The 18,253-nt window shown below is 42.2% G+C and overlaps 1 protein-coding gene across 5 annotated transcripts in view; it reads right to left on the bottom strand.

Annotated features, from left to right (window-relative positions):
* Positions 1-3,772: 3,772 nt before the first annotated feature.
* BUB1 (BUB1 mitotic checkpoint serine/threonine kinase) overlaps positions 3,773-18,253 on the bottom strand; it is a 63,159-nt gene continuing 48,678 nt past the window's right edge. For 4 of the 5 annotated variants that reach the window (XM_083176005.1, XM_083176003.1, XM_083176007.1 and 1 more), the window contains exons 20-29: positions 17,544-17,724; positions 15,267-15,363; positions 13,381-13,655; positions 12,682-12,828; positions 9,796-9,908; positions 9,555-9,716; positions 8,871-9,028; positions 5,704-5,881; positions 4,799-4,905; positions 3,773-4,361 (exon numbers count right to left, since the gene is read on the bottom strand). In XM_083176005.1, coding sequence (XP_083032131.1) covers positions 4,166-4,361; positions 4,799-4,905; positions 5,704-5,881; positions 8,871-9,028; positions 9,555-9,716; positions 9,796-9,908; positions 12,682-12,828; positions 13,381-13,655; positions 15,267-15,363; positions 17,544-17,724 — 1,614 coding nt within the window. In that variant the 3' untranslated portion in view covers positions 3,773-4,165. The remainder of the gene's footprint in view (positions 4,362-4,798; positions 4,906-5,703; positions 5,882-8,870; positions 9,029-9,554; positions 9,717-9,795; positions 9,909-12,681; positions 12,829-13,380; positions 13,656-15,266; positions 15,364-17,543; positions 17,725-18,253) is intronic. The other variant, XM_083176004.1, reaches the window with a different exon arrangement.

Here is an 18,253-nt window from a genome sequence, read left to right as displayed (position 1 = left end):
TCCCACTATAGAGTTACTATCGGGGGATACGGTCACTAGGTCAAAAAGCATTAGGTCAAAATGTCGACATGGGGGTTTCCACTTATTTTTTTGAGCGGTCAGGCGGTATTTCATGCCCTACCATTCACTATGGCATGGTGGGAGAATAAACTAGAGCCATGCGAGGGGACGCTGTACTACGTTTGTGTCCATGTTGACTGTGTCAACATTCTGGACAAAAGAAAATGGAAAAACCCCATGTCACCCTAACCCATGTCGACCTAATGACCCTGTCAACCTAACCCATGTCGACCGTCCAGCTCCATGGATATAAGTTGTGTAGCACTGAATACAGAGATCTCCTCTGGACCGGATCTTGTAGGGATGGAGAGACTGGTGGAAAAAGTTCTGCATGTACATAACAAGGGAGCTCCCAACTTTCTTAGGATCTTGGAAGACAAAACAATCCCCACACACCAGGATCAATCGAAGTAACAGGGATAGTTCAATGAATATAAGGCCACACAAGTATAGAGTGGGGCCTAGAGGAGGGGGAATACAACAAACACCTTAACCCAGTGGTACCCAACGCCAGTGTTCAAGAGCGAACAGCTAACCTTTTCCAGGTCTCCTCACAGAATCACAAGTGAAGTATTTAGCTCCACCTGTGGATCATTTATAATGTACCAGTGAGTAATGACTGCACCTGTGCACCTGCTGGGTGGGCTGGAAAATGTGAACTGTTGGTAGCTCTCGAGGACTGGAGTTGGCTACCCCCTGCCTTAGCCTGTCCAGGAGAAAGACTGCATAACAAAGTAAGCCATATAAAGAGGGTATGGGGTCATTAGGTTGACTATGTCTACAGTCAAAAGATTAACACATGAAAAAGTTCAACATGGTCAAAAGGTAGATGCTGGTCATGATTTTTTTTTTTTTTTAAATAGACTTGTTCATATTTTTACCATACCACTGGGCATAGAGGGAGAATATAAATGTGCCCAAAGTATGGCAAGCGCAGTGAGCCATGCAAGGAGACACTACACTTATACGGTTGTCCATGTTGACCTATGTATGGTTGATAAAAGCAAAGGGTTGACATACTGTATGTAAACCTTTTTCATGTGTCAACCAATAGTGGTTGAGCTTGACACTATCTTCGTGGTTGCTGATCATTAGTAGGGCAAAGTACTCATACAGGACAAACAGTCACATTCAGTGCAAGCTGCGGTAGGCTGGAAGGAACTTCTCTGTATACTGTAAAAGCACTTATTTTCACGCGGCTTTAATTTTCGCGAGCCTTCCGTAATCGTGAAACTTAAAGCCGCGCAAAATATCCCCCCCCCCCCCCCTTCGGGGGTTCTATTCACAGCAGGTACAGTAGTTATTCGCAAAATTTTCAGCTCGCGAATTTATACAGTAACCGTAGAGAGTTATACAGGGATGTAGGAGCCCGGCTTTTCAGGGACTAGTTGCAGTTGGCTGAGTGGGAGCATCTTAGATGGAGGGGAAAAAGTCCAGTAGCAGAAAGCCTCCGTTAGGGACTGCTCAAGGTGAGGAGCTAACAGGAAGACTCTACTGCCCTCTACTTACAGGAGGCCCAAGGCAATGGCCACCTACTTAACAGTGCCCCTTTAACTATGCCCTGCTGTGAATAGGAAGCTGGCTAACCTGTCCCCTGTGTCTTCACCATGGTTCCCAGCGTGCTGCGGAGAATCAGCTGACCTGCTTATCTGGCAAAGGGGGGTTGGTGGAGTAGCAGTGCAGGCATCCTGTAAGATGTCTGGCACTGTCCATTCAAAAAGCAAAATAAAATAAAAGATGGTACTTGTGTATTATCACGGCTCCCACGATTTCCATCTTATGGGATCTTATACAATTTAAAATTGTATACCATTGTATATGGCATACAATGAGATGAGATTTTAAATTGTATAAGCACACTAATGGGTGCTTTCAAGGTCAATTGGCCCCCCTATAAGATTTTTAATTGTATAAGCACCCTAATGGGTGCTTACAATGTTAAATGCACCCCCACTATCAACGCCAACCCGAAGCGTGGCAAGCGCAGCGAGCCCGCGAGGGGCGGAGATACGCGTCCTCCGACCTTTTCATACCCCCACTATCCACATCGGCGTGGAGTTGATTTTATATAGTGTGGCGAGCGCAGCGAGGGGACACGTAATACTTTACATGTATTACGCGTCCGCTCGCCACGCTTCGGGCTCAGTGGCTCGCTGTGCTCGCCACACTATATAAAATCAACTCCACGCCGACATGGATAGTGGGGGTATGAAAAGGTCGGAGGACGCGTACCTCCGCCCCTCGCGGGCTCGCTGCGCTTGCCACGCTTCGGGTTGGCGTTGATAGTGGGGGTGGCGTGGGGGTGCATTTAACATTGTAAGCACCCATTAGGGTGCTTATACAATTATAAATCTTATAGGGGGGCCAATTGACCTTGAAAGCACCCATTAGTGTGCTTATACAATTTAAAATCTCATCTCATCGTATGCCATATACAATGGTATACAATTTTAAATTGTATAAGATCGGGTCCCATCGCAGCACATCTCATCTCATTGCATACCATCTTAAGCCTTATGGTATGCAATGAGATGGGATGAGATGGGAGCCGTGATAGTACACAAGTACCTAAAAGATAGACTACTAACAGCAGCCCCGGTTATAAATGTGCATAACTCCTGCTAGCACCAAACAAAAAAACTGTCCTGGCTGGGAGATTAAGCTGCTGGTCAGTCAATGTTTTCATTGTTTGATGCCCAGTCCTTCAGCACAACCTATACCCCACTGCAATCCCTGTGTACCCCTATGGGGTGATGAAGAAAGGAACAGCTAATAGGATAGACCCACCACATAATTTGGTGAGTTAAAGTAAATGGTAGGTTTAATTCCAAAAAGCAGCTAGCTGATAAATGTAATCACCAGATGTAAATAGTAGGGAACTCATCCAGCCTTTAGTTGATTAAATATTATTACAAAATTACATAAGTTTATTAAACTTAACAGCTGAACAAACAAATAAAAATTATACATTGGTGTTTTTCTTTCGGTTCTCGGTAACACTTGAGGGGCAGGACAGATAGATATGAGGGTTTGCAAATCTTATTTGCACAACCCAAGCCTGGTATTTAAAAAATAAATAAAAATCAACATTTCAAATTGTAGAGGTGATCTCTAGCAAAGCTTAGAGAGAGAGAGAACATACACAATGAGCTCGGGTCATTTTACAAGAGCTGATTGGCTGGTACTTTAAGCTGTCCAATCTTTGATAAATGTCCCTCTAGATCAGGGGTAGCCAACTCCAGTCCTCGAAAACTACCAACAGCTAACATTTTCCAGGTCTCCTCACAGAATCACAAGTGAAGTAATTAGCTCCACCTGTGGATCATTTATAATGTGTCAGTCAGTAATGAGTGCACCTGTGCCCCCCAGCTAGGTGATCTAGAAAACATGAACCGTTGGTAGCTCTTGAGGACTGGAGTTAACTACCCCTGCTCTAGATCATCAAATCTAATGGAACGTATATAGAACGTATGTACTTTGTTTCATCACATATCCATTCCAATGGAATGTGATCATCCATTATAATTTAGAGGAACAATACATTTTGTGGAGCAGGGATATAGGGTTTCCTAATCCATAACAAAGGTCATCTTAGACACAGTGTTCCTGCAGGACTATTATCGCGGCACCTACTGTTCCAATATGTCACTGCAGCCTCTGATTTGTCACTCTAACATTAGCGTACAGTAAACCCCAGTAATACAAAACAGGAGACCATAAACTAATAATGTGTATTGTACAGGTACAGCAGTTGCAAGTCAGAATGGGCAAGAAAGGTAACCAACATTATGTACATACTATATTGTAAAAATGGTGTTTTTAAGAAATGTACATTAACATTAAAACTTCGGTTTATACTACCAGATGAATTTGCTTTAAAATTGAGCTGTATTCTTGATGTTTTTGTGGAACTTGAAGACTCCAGTGATACGTGATACTCCATATTCAACATCTAAATAAAATATTCTGAAAACACAGAAAGATTCTCCTCAGCTTAAACAAAATGGAAATCAACGCCTGAGTTTCTGTCCGTTCCATTGAAAATCAGTTTCTGGAAGGCGATGAGGCGGTTGCTTTCACTGGGACCCAATGATTGGGTAGAATCTTATTTTCTTGTAGGCCGGTTTTCTAAGAGCAGAATAGAAAGTCTTTTGAGCAGGGATTTTAGCTTGCTGGAGTAGATGGTCATGAATGAGGAGGTCAGATTCTCCCGCAAAACTCCAAGGGGAGATGGACTGTGACAGTCTGGAATATTCAGTAGTGTATGGAAAAAGTCCAACCACAATTCTCCATTTGGCAATCTAAAATAATGCAAAAAACAGTTAGTCTAAATCCACAGAAACTCAAATTGTGCTATAAGCATCATGGTCATAAATTAATATATAATACAAAGCTATGGTTCCCAAACATGGTCCTCAAGGCACCCCAACAATCCAGGTTGTAGGTGTATCCTTGCTTGTGCACAGACTGAAAAATGACTGAGCATGGATATTGTTAAGACCTGGACTGTTGGGGTTCCTTGCAGACTGTTTGGAAACCACTGCTATAGAGCAGGCATGTCCAAACTGTGGCCCTCCAGCTGTTGTGAAACTCCACATCCCAGCATGCCTTTCCATAGTTTTAGCATTTCCTAATTGCAAAACCGTGGCAAAGCATGATGGGACTTGATTTCACAACAGCTGGAGGGCCATCGTTTGGAGATGCCCGCTATAGAGGATTACATTTCTGTAGAACTGACCTTTTAAAATTTCGCTCTGTCCTCCAGACTCCATATTCCTCCCGCACCTTCATGTAGGTGCCGAACAACATGCAGTAGACTGTCCCAGCCACTCCAAAGTAATCCGTCTGAAAACAGCCATCAAATAGAAGTTCTTAATATATTTACAGCTAAATTAGCAACAGCATCCAGAAATGACATTAGGAAATTGTAGTAACTAGCTAGGAGCCTCTACGTAGGAGTATCCCTTTAACATTAATTTAGTGCCGTCACCAACCCACTGCCCACCTGCCTGCTTTGCAACATGATGATCTTTACTTTTTGCATACAGCCCTACTCTGCCTCTCACACACTACCATTGGGGTCACTTCAATATTTACCTTATTTTTTAAAGAAAAGCACTGTTTTTTCAAAGACGATAACATTAAATTAAATGTTAATGTAGTAAATGCCTATACTAGCTGCAAACGTCTGGTTTTTAAAGGAATGCCTACACTGGTGTATAGAGTCCCATTTTTAGAAATCTTCACTCCGGTGTTCTAATAGTACATTGTTTTTTTCTAAGACATTAGAAGACTAATGGAAGATTAGAAAGCCCTTTGTGCAATTATGTTAGCACAGCTGAAAATGGGTTTGCTCATTAGAAAAGCTATAAAACTGGCCTTCCTTTGAGCTAGTTGCATATCTGGAGCATCACATTTGTGGGTTTGATTACACTCTTGAACTGATCTTAGAAAAGAAAGCTATTACAATGTGAGAAACTGACAAGAAACTTTCATTTCCTACAACGGTATGTACAACTCCCTTCAGAGAACAGCACAAACAGGCTCTAAACACAGGAGAAAGAAGTGGGAGGCCCTGGTGCATAACAATAATTCTATGGATGTTTCAGGGAAGTACTACATCATGAGTTGATTGTTGTATACCTGGTAGTTCCATGGTTTACTGGTAAGCATTTCAACACACTGGAATCCGGATGTGTCACATTTTGCACTGAATGCTGTTCCCTTGGGGAAGAGAGTCATATCTATACTCTGACCAAAATCTATTAGTGCCAGTCCATGTGATACAAGGTCCAGCTTGGGGGAATCATTATCAAGAAACCTTGAAAAGAAGAAAAAAAAAATAATCATAAGAGCTCAACAGTATAATATTTTACTTTATGTTAGAACGCTTCTTTCTTGGGACATGCCTGCTACAACCCAAAGACAATGTTAGCTCATTCTTGAAAACCAGTTTTTTTATTTTAATGTGCATTCCAAGATATGTTTTTGGAGGAGAAGAGTGTTTTATATCCATATGTTCACATGTAGCTGCCCTGCTTACAATCATTAGACATGCAATACAAAGAAGCACCCCCCCCCCTTTCAAAAAATAAAATAAAAAATATTTTCCCCCACAGTTTGCAATAGGACAGCACAGATGCTTGGTTGAAGCTCAAGTAGTAACTACCCCCAGGATGACTGCCATATGTAGCTTCCGCAGAGGTGGGAACAACACCTTGTAGAACTTTGATATCACAAGTGAAGATGATCAGACTACTGCTCTACAGTAGTCTCGTGCTCTGATTGGTCACTAAACTTCACCTTTTTACAACAAATACACAAACAATCCCCCAGCAGCGTTACATAAGGGGAATGCTCTGCCCCCACAAGATAAAAACAAAAATAGGAAATATATGAAAAACAGCACTAGGGACACAATTATGGATAACAATAGTTTAATATCCTATATCGATTATTGGCCAGTGACAGTTATTCAAAAGAATAAAAAGTAAATTGAAATCAAATAGATTTCACAGCCACACCCCTTTGCGCCGATCGTCAGGCGGGACATTGAATCCCGCCTGTCGCTGTCGGGCTAACCGTAAACGGGCCAGGATCACAGCTGTCGGGAGGGATCGACTGCCATGATCCTTGATTGAATACCCCCCTAAAAATCCATAGTACTTAAAAACAGAGGCCAGAATTCGGCACATTGAGAAAGTATAAAACCATTACTCAAGATATCCTTGAAGGAACAGAAGATGGATGACATGAAGAATCCTAAAGGTAGGAAATCATATCCAGACAAAAAGTCTTCCAACCTTATGGTAAATGCATGAAAAGTAAGTTTGTTGCACCCTCAGTTGTGTAAATTATGACTAACACAACATAGCTCTTTACTTTGCACATGGATGACAAAAAAAATGGGTACTTGGCAAGAGTGTTCTGGCTTAAAATACTCTGGCTGGATGATATAAAGGTTGGTGAGATTAGCTAACCTCATCTGTAACCTCTTTCAATGTGGATTTTGAGGCATTACCAATGTTAAAAAAAAAAAAACCATGAACTAGATTCACCAAGGAATAATGACTGCATTAATGAGCTGTAGCCCTAGAAGTTAGAGCAATAGGTTAGTGAGTATGATGATACCAGTAGTAGTGCAGTGGTTACCAAAAGTTTTTAAATAAGTATCAGAATTTAATGGCATCCCTAGGCCAAAGCTTTCTTACTGACAAAATCAGAAAAAAAAATGAAGTAAATTGTGTTTATATCTCATCCTTCGGGTCAGTTATGTAGTAATGGACATGGGGCCTGATTCTGGTTCACTCACAAAGCACATTGTTTGCTAATGGACAAAACCACGTGCACTGCAGGAGGGGGGGGGGGGGGCAGATGTAACATGTGCAGAGAGTTAGATTTGGGCGACTTATATAGCTTATGTGCAGTGTAAATACAGACTGCTTTATTTTTACACTGCAATATAGATATCAGTTTGAAGTACAAACTCCACCCAAATCTAACTCTGCGCATGTTACATCTGCCTCACCTGCAGTGCATATGGATTTGTCTATTAGCAAACCCAATGTGCTTTGCGAGTGGACCAGAATCGGGCCCATGATTCACTTGTTTGTCCACAATTTTCCTATTACATTGGTCAGAATTAATTTAATTGCTCTTGTACCAAAAATCCAGGGCACCCCTGCAAGTCTTTCAAGGCACCCCAGGGTGCCATGGCACACAGTTTGGGAAGCTCTGCTCTTGTGCCATAAAATGAGACTTACAATGGAAACTTTCCTTCTCCATGTCCTCTCATTTAGCTAGATGGAGAGGTAGATTGTAGAGATGCCGGAAAAGGACTGCTTCACTGCAAGATGCAAGTGCCAAAGGTGAGTTCAGCACTTTACGTTAAGACTGCAGTTTGTCATTAATGCATGCTAATACAGACTGGAGAGCATCCCCCCACCACAACCAGGTGAGGTAAAATGGATATACAGTTTTAAAAAAGGAGTTCCACAAGCTCAGGCAGCCATATTGGCCCTTGTTCTAGTTCACTCGCAAATTCCCTCTCAAATGGGCAGAACCAGAACTGCAGGTGGGGCAGATGTAACATGTGCAGAGAGAACTAGATTTTTGTGCAGGGAATATACTGACTGCTTTATTTTTACACTGCAATATAGATCTCACTTTGAAGTAAAACCACACCCAAATCTAACTCTCTCTGCACAAGTTACATCTGCCCCACCTGCGGTGCACATGGTTTTGTCCATTTGAGAAGGAATTTGCCTCTGCGAGTGAACCAGAATAAGGCCCATTATGTGTAAACGTGGTATATAGGATGGTTTCCAAAGTTAAAATCCGGTTTAAGATTAGGGGTAAAATGGAGACCTGACATGCGATGAATCCGGGTTCTGCATATGAAAGGCATTAGATAATGAGATTTTGACAGGAAAATGGGCCTGCTATTTGCTCTTAATGCATCAGAGGCCACATCTGTAGTGTTCACCCACATTTGCAGCCAGGGACAGGGTTGGGTGTAAGAGAATTATGCATCATTAGTAAGTGGATGCATGGGGTACAATGTAACCCCTCTTGCCACGCTGCAGAGTCAGCACAAGGCCATGAGCCCACCCCTCATACTGGCAGCAGCAGGAATCTTATTATAGATGCGGAAGAGTTTGCAATCGCTGATGAAAATGGAATGGTAATCAATTGATCCTGTGGTATAGCTGGCTTCCATAACACAAGTTCTGTACGTGTTTACATTCTCCTGTTCTACAACAGATCACATACAAGAAGCAAAGAATGCTGCCTAAAGGACCAACACTCACTTTTCTCCCAAAGCAAAGTTATCAGGCTTGATGTCCCCGTGGATGATGCCAATGTTATGGAGTTGTTCCACTATGTATAGTAAGTTGATGGCAAAATACATGACTAGCGGCACAGGCATCACTTTCTCGACGACCTTCTTGTAAAGATTGATGGCGTTCTAGAGAACCAAAAATAATCAAAGACGATATTAACAAGAATTAATACACTTTCAATATTTCAGATTTGAATACCCTTTTTACCAATACATCCATTTTTTGCATATAGATAAAAGGATAATACTGTTGTCCTCATAGCAATAGATCCTCCATCTTGTTGTAGCAATGAATATACTATGAGCGTCAGATGAATGGGTAACTCCTAGGGGAGGAGCCTTGACACATGACATATATGGCTGTAACGAAACCCGTGTCCCAAACAGGTGAAAGGATCTTCTGTATGGTCTGCTTGACTGATCTACCGGCTATAGAAATTCCTCAATTTGTAATGTAATATTTAACGTATGTGTCTTTATGTCCTCCTTCCGTAAAAATAAGGGTGTATTAAATATAATAGTAATTATAAATATTAATGATCTAAGATGTGTGCCAGGTATCTTTGTAATTACCAGCACTTATTGTCGCAGTTAACATATGTGATATGCAAAAGAGTACTTGGCCCATGAAGCAGTGAAGGCTATATCTTACCAGTAGTGACCCCAAGCTGAAGAGATCTCCCACCAGTACACTCCCATTCTGGAAGATATGGGCAGAGTCAAAACTGATATAGAGATGCCTCAGCTCTGGATCCATTCTCTGTGTAATCTGTGTTCCGATGTAGAACTCCCACGGCTTTGCCGGCTTCTGGACCTGGTAACAGAAACACCATTGTAAGTAGCCCAAAACCTTACGGGTTACGTTATGCCACAATAAGAAGTCTAATATTTACCTTCAGAATAACTTCTCTATTGTCGCGGATTGTAATCTCTGATGTGGATGCTTGATACACATGTGCAAAAGCGCCTTCTCCAAGTAGTTGATCAACATGAAATAGCTGGGAACCTGTAAGAGCAAACATCAAGATATAGTCATCATGGTATATGCACCGTTCTGCATGTCAATGGGAAGGAGCAGGTAGAAGCAAGTGTAGTTACAATCAGGGATCCCACAAGCCATTGCAAAAGCCTTAAATACTGCTGAATTGCACTATAGCTCCAGCTGACCTAATCCCAAGGTTTACTTCATGTTGAAAGGGCAGTGGCACTGAAGAGCAATATAATTAGGCTGGGTACATATTGGACAAGTATCGGAATGCTATATTGCCCATATTACCCAGTGTTTACCTGAGGGCTGTCCTTTCGGATGTGCTGCACCCCCAATGATCTTGGAAAATGACAGAATGCAGGTGAAAGCGGCCACGAACAGTATATCACACAATATAGCATTCAGTGTGTACGGTGTAATAAATAATTATATATATATATATATATATATATATATATATATATATATATATATATATATATATATATATATATATATATTATACACACATATATTCCATGTAGTCTAATTACCCATAGACAAGGCGGCGCTCAAAACAGACTTAATAGTAATAATAAAAGTAGTTTTAGTAAGCCGGTGTTTCAAGGCCGGATAGCCTTTCATCTGAGTGTGAGTGAAAGTGAGTGTATGAGAGAAATATAAAAAATAAAAATAAAATTAAATACAATATATTTATAATTTTTATTTTTGTTTAAGTGGTGTGTAGAATTAAAGGTACTCTCTAAAGATTTGATTAAAACTGAATTTCTAAAACTTTATTTGCATGCCATTATGACAACCCTCCATAAGGATCTTTTTTCAAGACTTCTTCACATAAATAATTACTATATTCTGATTGGACATTGCATAAAGAGGTTCTCGTGAGCAATACCCCATTAACAACATGACATGTTAGCAAGACAGAAGTTATTTCTGAAGTTAACTCTCTTTTCCAACTGTACAGTAGCTGTGTTTCGCCCTTCTAGGCATTCCAGCATGGTGGTTGAGAGAGACAGACCCTTTTTAAAAAAGCCCCAGCCAGAGCTACCATCTTCTTTAGAAAATGGGTGGTCACATGGGTATAATCTTCTGGCTGCATGACACCTTACCCTTCTCAGGCACTCTCACCATTATATTCATGATCATCATTCATTGGGAGGGGTGCACCAGAGAATGTGCTGTCCCTCTCAACATTATCAGCTTTAAATTACATTTGTTGCTACATATTCACCTGCTCAAATTTGTAATGGGTACTTGTTTCCTAGAACGGCCACACCGATGTTGATCGGGTCGGTCGGATCGCATCTCATTGCGACCAAATCGCATGCGATGCGACCGACGCGATGGTCCCAATTTTTACATTGATTGAAATGTGAATAGGGTCCCTGGGACCCTATTTTACATTGGATTCAATGTAAAAGTCTCCCCAGACCCCAATTTTAACCCCCTCAACGGCACCCCATGATTGAAGCCAACCCGAAGCGTGGCGAGCCCGCGAGGGGCGGCGGTACGCGTCCTCCGACCTTTTCATACCCCTACTATCCACGTCGGCGTGGAGTTGAGAAAATAAAGTGTGGCGAGCGCAGCGCGGCGAGCCCCGCGAGGGGACGCGTATAACTTTACAGGTATACGCGTCCGCTCGCCACGCTTCGGGCTCGGTGGCTCGCCCCGCGAGGGGACACGTATAACTTCACAGGTATACGCGTCCGCTCGCCACGCTTCGGGCTCGGTGGCTCGCCACACTTTATATTCTCAACTCCACGCCGACGTGGATAGTAGGGGTATGAAAAGGTCGGAGGACGTGTACCGCCGCCCCATGCGGGCTCGCCACGCTTCGGGTTGGCGTCAATCGTGAGGGGTGACGTTCACAATGGGGGGGGGCATATACAATGAGAAATTGGCCTTATTGGCCCATTTCCTATTTTTTCCAGATTACAATGTTAAAAATATTTTAACATGGAACCCTATGGCAAAATCGGGTGCATCGCGTCGGTCGCGTCGCGTGCCATGTTAATGCACCCGACCGACGCGATGGACCTGACTTTGCCTTTGCCGGCAAAATGGACCTGATTTCAAAGGAAATCGGGTCCATCGGGGGTAATCGTGTACCTTAAGTTAAGGTACACGATTACCCCCGATGGTGGCCGTTCTAGGAAACAAGTACCTTTGTAATGAAATTAAACTGATTGCAGGACGCAATTCACTACACAGCTGAATCTTTCCCGTAGTGGTCACACTAATCTGTTTTGATGCTACGTCCTGACCGATGTAACCCAGGATGCACCTGGTTGTTTTTTTTTTTTTTTCTGTAATGCTTGATTGCACCTTCTCCAGTGTATGACACTCTGGGGATCCACCAAAGAGCATCAAGGAGATGGGATGGCCAAAATGCTGAGCCTGGCCTCAACCTAGCCCTCAGGTGCCTAAAAATCTAAACAAAAAGGAGGGAGAACTCCTCTGGCTCCTTTCCATTCGCCCATTTTTATTCGGCCCTGGTGTCTGTCATTTCAACAGGCTTTTAAGGAGTAAAGTATAATGTACTATGCAACTTTACTATAAAGGAAATATCCTGGTCAATGAAAAAAGACAGAAGGAGCATGTAGAAAAGATACGAATCCAGTCTTTGGCATATTACATACAAACTATGTACTTGTATTAAACAGGAGACCTCGTCCTATCTACAGGTTGCTGTGAGTCTGTAGTGTATAATGATCTATTACACAACCGCTACGAACGGGAAGATTATTGATTTAGTGTATGAATAATCTATATCACAGTTTGCCACACTTACCCAGCTTTGTGTTCACCTTGGGCCTTAGAGATGGCACATTGGTTTGCCACTGGTAGTAATTGCTCAGGCAGCTAAGTGGTGTTGGCAACGAAGACAGAAGATCAGCAATCAGCTTGTCATCCCAAGCATTGCTAACTATTACTTGCTCTGCAAAAATAAACCATAGTTCTGACAGTTACAAATGTTATTATGTACTGTAATTGTATACAGATTCCACAAATTTAAAAATCCTAAGCAACCAATTGCACCTGGTGCCGCCATTTACCGACTGATTCATTGCAACTACTTTACTCATTCTAGCATATTTCTATATATACCCGACACTGGGGTTTATTCTAGTTCATTCTTTCTGACAAAATCCTTCTTAGATGGACAAAACCATGTGCACTGCAGGGGGGCAGATGTAACATGTGCAGAGAGAATTCGATTTGGGTGAGTTTTTTTGTTTCTGTGCAGGGAAAATACTGACAGCATGATTTTACACTGCAATATAGATCTCACTTTGAAGAAAAACCCCACCCAAATCTAATTCTCTCTGCACAAGTTACATCTGCCCCACCCGCAGTGCACATGGTTTTGTCCATCTAAGAAGGATTTTGTCAGAAAGAATGAACTAGAATAACCCCCACTGTGAGGAAAATTAAGCTGCAACTACTAAATGGCTAACCTTAAACCTCTATAATACACCCAAATCCATACCTGGTTTCTGAATGGTCACCTCTGGTTCTTCTTCCTCATCATCCACACATATATTGAATGGTTGTGCGGTCACACCCCAGGGATCTTCAATGTTCGATTCAATGCATTGTAAGGTGTCTGAGAGTTTACATGATTCTAGGCGCTTTCCAGTGAGCTCCACCTCATCCGCCTGCAGCTTGGCCTGTGTACTCTGTGCGGGAAACTCGCTGTACGAGGAAGCCGTAGGGACACACTCCGCTAGTTTAGACTGCTCTGGACTTTGCTCTTGGATAGGACTACCAATACAAAATTTGAAAACAGCAGGTATAAATAGTACAGTATTACGGTTGTGCCTATCACATACAATTTCTGATTACCGTGGCTATAACCAATTGAAAAAAAAGAAAATTGGGAGACTTTTTACTTAACCCTTGGAGTTTCAAGGGAATTTGTCAAAAAAAAAAAAAAAAAAAAATGATTTTCTATATAACATTTTTTGGGTTGGATTTATATAAGAAATGTGAGCAACGCTGGCATTTTTAGTGGATATTTTGTGCATCTCTCAGATGTTGACGCTGAAAGGGTTAAAAAAACAGCAAGAAATGTAAAGTGTGTGTGTGGGAGGGGGGGGGTTCATATATATCACTGTCCTAAAGAACAAATAATTGTTCCTAATGGTTTTTCAATATAAGGTTTTTCTAACGTTTGCATTTTTTATATTAAATGCTATATCTTGAAAAGGCAAAATTGACAAAAGTGCAAGTCTACGTTCAAATCGAATTTGCAGCTGTGTAAAAGGGATACTCAACCCTTTAAATACAAAAAAAGGTACTTGTTTCCTAGCACGGCGCCCATTGCATGCCATCGTGTACCTTATTTAATGGTGTGCGATGCTTGTACAATATTGCATAGCATCGCATGCCAGCAAATGGGATGCGATTTTTAATTGTACAAGCACCCATGCCATGAGATGTGATGGGTGTTTACAATGAGATGTAACCCCCAGTATCCACGCCATCCCGAAGCGTGGCGAGCGCAGCGAGCCCCACGAGGGGCAGCGGTACACGTCCTCCGACCTTTTCATACCCCCACTATCCACGTCGGCGTGGAGTTTATGTTATATAGTGTGGCGAGCACCGCAAGCCCCGTGGAATACATGTAAAGTAATCCGTGTCCCCTCGCGGGGCTCGCCACACTATCAAGGTCGGAGGACGCGTACCGCTGCGCTCACCACACTTTGGGATGGCTTGGATACTGGGGGTTACATCTCATTGTAAGCACACATTTCATGGCATGGGTGCTTGTACAATTTAAATGGAATTGCATCGCATGCAGCTATATTCCAGGGGGATGTGATGCGATGAGTTTTGTAGGAGCCCATACGATGGAAATCTTGGGCGCCGTTCTAGGAAACAAGTACCCAAAAAACAAATATATACAGAAAACAGCGCTTTTGGATTTCACACACTTGGAATTGACATAAAATAAATATTCTATGTAAAATCCAAAAGCGCTATTTTCTGTATACCGTATAATGCTATAACTTGTTTGTAGGGGTATGTTCAAATTTGTTCAATTCGTATAAAATATTAAAAAGACATAGCTTACAAAAACAACTGCCAATGTTTAACACATCTGTCCCATCCATACAACTGCCCCAAATGCCTATCAAACGTGTTAACCTTTTATTCCGCACTTTGCAGACTATAATATAATTGCTTCGTTTAGCTAATTGAAAACTTCTAATTGACTAACTGATCATGGGGGTAGGAGTGTCCAAGGGGTTTGAAATCATGTCCCAGCATTTTCCGTAACTGCGAACAATTGAATATGCCCCATAGTACTCCAATAAGTAACGTTAGACATTTCAGAACCATTCATTCTTCCGTACACCCAATGTACAATACCTGAGTTTCCTGATTTTTGATGCCTGTACGATTTTGTCCTCCGAAAAGTCAAAACCCATCTGACAGCCCTTATCTTGATCTGCAGCAATTACATTTTCTAACAAGGAAAATAAACATGGGAGTTGTACAGCAAATAAAAATCATAGTGCTGCCATCATAATTTGCCATTAGTAAAGACTTGTGATTAAAACAGGATTTGTATACTTCTGTTAAATCATTTCTCTGCGGGACAATGGACCATGGGGTTGTAGAGACTCTATAAAGGTGATTGGTACTTATACATAGAGCAGCTTTGTTAATACAAGAGACTCCTGTTTTAGCGCCATTGATTCAAGTGGTTCAAACGGATGATATTGAAATGCATTCATCAATTAATTCAAGTCCCTAGGAGCCAGTGGAGGACCACCGTGGACAAACGTGTTACACCCCACAAAAAAGTCTGCATTACTGGGAAGAGTGGCAAACTCAATTTTAATTGGCTATTCAGAGGATCATTTCAAAAATAGGAGTATACAAATTGGAAACCACCTCTCCATACACCAAGAAACAGAAGCCTTCCAGACCCTATGACAGTAACTTACAGATACAGCAGGGTTTATTTATGAAGATGTTGATATGGGCAACCAAATCATCTTCTAGAATGTGCTAAATAAATGGAAGGAAGTAGAATCTAAAAGGGGAATACAAATTTTCTAGATGTGCCGAGACCATTGGCTGCATCACTGGCTCTGGCAGAGCGATTACACAGGACATCCCGAGTAACCAGAGAATTCCTCAGATATCGGCTGATCCGATGCATCAGAGGATCACAAGAACAGTGGTAGGATATTCTGGCATTAACGCCCACTGCTGATGTAAACCCAAGTACAGCGGATTTGCGGTTCTCGATGTGGACCATCCGTAGCACCAGCCACACAAACGAATACCACTTTCACACAGAAAATTAAATACCCGGGTGAAGCAGTTCCACCTGGGAATTTCATTAAATACACGGGTCCTTTTTTTGTGTGAAAGGGCACACCCGTGTCGTAAATGACCCGGGTTGACCCTTTCACACAAAATAAATACCTGTGTTATTCAGCAAATTACCGGGTAGAAATTTTCAACACGGTAATTTGCTCTTCTGTGTGAAGGAGGGTCAGGCTGCTCCCGGCAAAATGACACGGCATTTGAAATGCTGTGTATTTGCTGGGTTTTTCAGACTTTTCTGTCTGAAAGGGGTATTACATAGCATTTGACAGTTTGTACCTATAAAACGAATGGTATGCTCGCGACAGCATCTAGGTAGAGCAGTCAAAAGATCGACCAATTTTGAAAAACAGTCGACATGCATTACTTAAAAAAAAATGTTGACACAAATATAAAAGTCATCATGGGTTTTTCATAAAAAAAATTTGTAAACCGATTTGTTCATACTTAACCATGCCAGTGGGCATAGAGGGAGAATAGAAGTGTGCTGAGGGCACACTCGCTGCGCTTGTCATACAAGGGGACACGGTACACTTATACAGTGTCCGTGACGACCTATTACAGACACCTAAAACCGTGAAAAACTCATGTTGACATTTGCTTGTTGACGTAGACACTGTCGACCTAATGATTCACACCCTTAATGAATAGCACCTCTACTAGAGGGTCCAACAAAGATAAGCGGGGTCACTATAACAAATGAGGTGGAGGGGCAGTTCCCTTCACGGTCATCCTGGCGTCGTACAGCTGGGCCATGGATAAACTAGGCTGAATGCGTCAGACCTGTGGCAAATATTGCGAGCGCCTGTGACAGCTGAAACCTTGGAAATAAAAAGGAAGAACAAACCACCTTGAGGTACTGGATTTAAATTGCCACATGGCATTTAAATGGAGAATCTACATCCACATGGTTCAGGGTCACCTTGGTGTATGAATGAGAAATTCTATATCGTACCTATGTAACATTCGTTTTAAATATGTCTTGTACATCCTGCATGCAAACTATACCACAGGAAGCTCAAGCAGTACAATATGGCGTATAACCCAAAAAACTATTTGGGGTCAATCCAATCACCTGTGAAGTGGGTGGGTTACTGTTGTCAGCATTTGCACACCACTGCAACCGCAACACAATTCACAGCCCCTCCTTCCACAGCTGGTTCTTTCCCTGGCCTTATGGAGTCTTGCACACTGCCTTATGTGGCTGCTCTATATGTGCGGCACTTACTGACACCACTTTGCAGCTGTGTGTAATTGGATGGACCCCCTGTCCTAGAAGACCTAAAAAAAAAAGTAAGGACTTGCTACCTTTATCCTCCAGGATCTGCCAGTCTTGATTGGGTGTCTTGCTGTTGGAAGGAGTGGATGCAAGTCGAGCAGCCAGTGCGAAGTCTGTTGTGCTGTTTGGGCTAGGGGCCAAAGTTTTGTTAGAGCGTACAGCCCAAATGGTGCAGTCCTCTACCGGTGATCCAGTTCCTTGGCCCTCCTGCTAAGAGTTACCTTATGTTATATGCATTCACTAGTTCTTCACAAACTACATTGTTCAGGCATCAGACCTATGGGGTGGTATTCAATTGTTATATCACGCCCGATCTCCTGTCTAAAGTGATGGGACATCATGGAACAACATTCAATTTATCTATTTTTTTCTTTTGTGCATATTGCCCTCCATATGGTCAGCCAACCATTCATGCATTTCAGCTCACCACCTCCTGGGATAGCGAGTTGAAATTCTGGTGAAAAAAACAGAATACCACCCATGGGCCTATGGAGTTGAACACGTTTTTTTTTTTTAAAGCCACCAAAAAATAGGAATTTAATACCTACCGGTAATTCCTTTTCACGTAGTCCTTATGGGATACTGGGAATGGTCTTAAGACATTGGGTATTAGAGGGTATCCGCAGGAGACAGGCACATCTATAACTTTGAAGCTGGGTGTACTGGCTCCTCCCCTCTGATTCCCCTCCCAGGAACCAGTTAATGGAAAAACTGTGCCCGAAGGAGAATGTACATATGA

Source organism: Crinia signifera, chromosome 3, assembly GCF_055691185.1.
Source record: "Crinia signifera chromosome 3, ASM5569118v1, whole genome shotgun sequence".
NCBI classification, from domain to species: Eukaryota; Metazoa; Chordata; class Amphibia; order Anura; family Myobatrachidae; genus Crinia; species Crinia signifera.
Note: the sequence above shows the minus strand (reverse complement) of the source record. Positions and strands in the feature narration are given on the sequence as shown.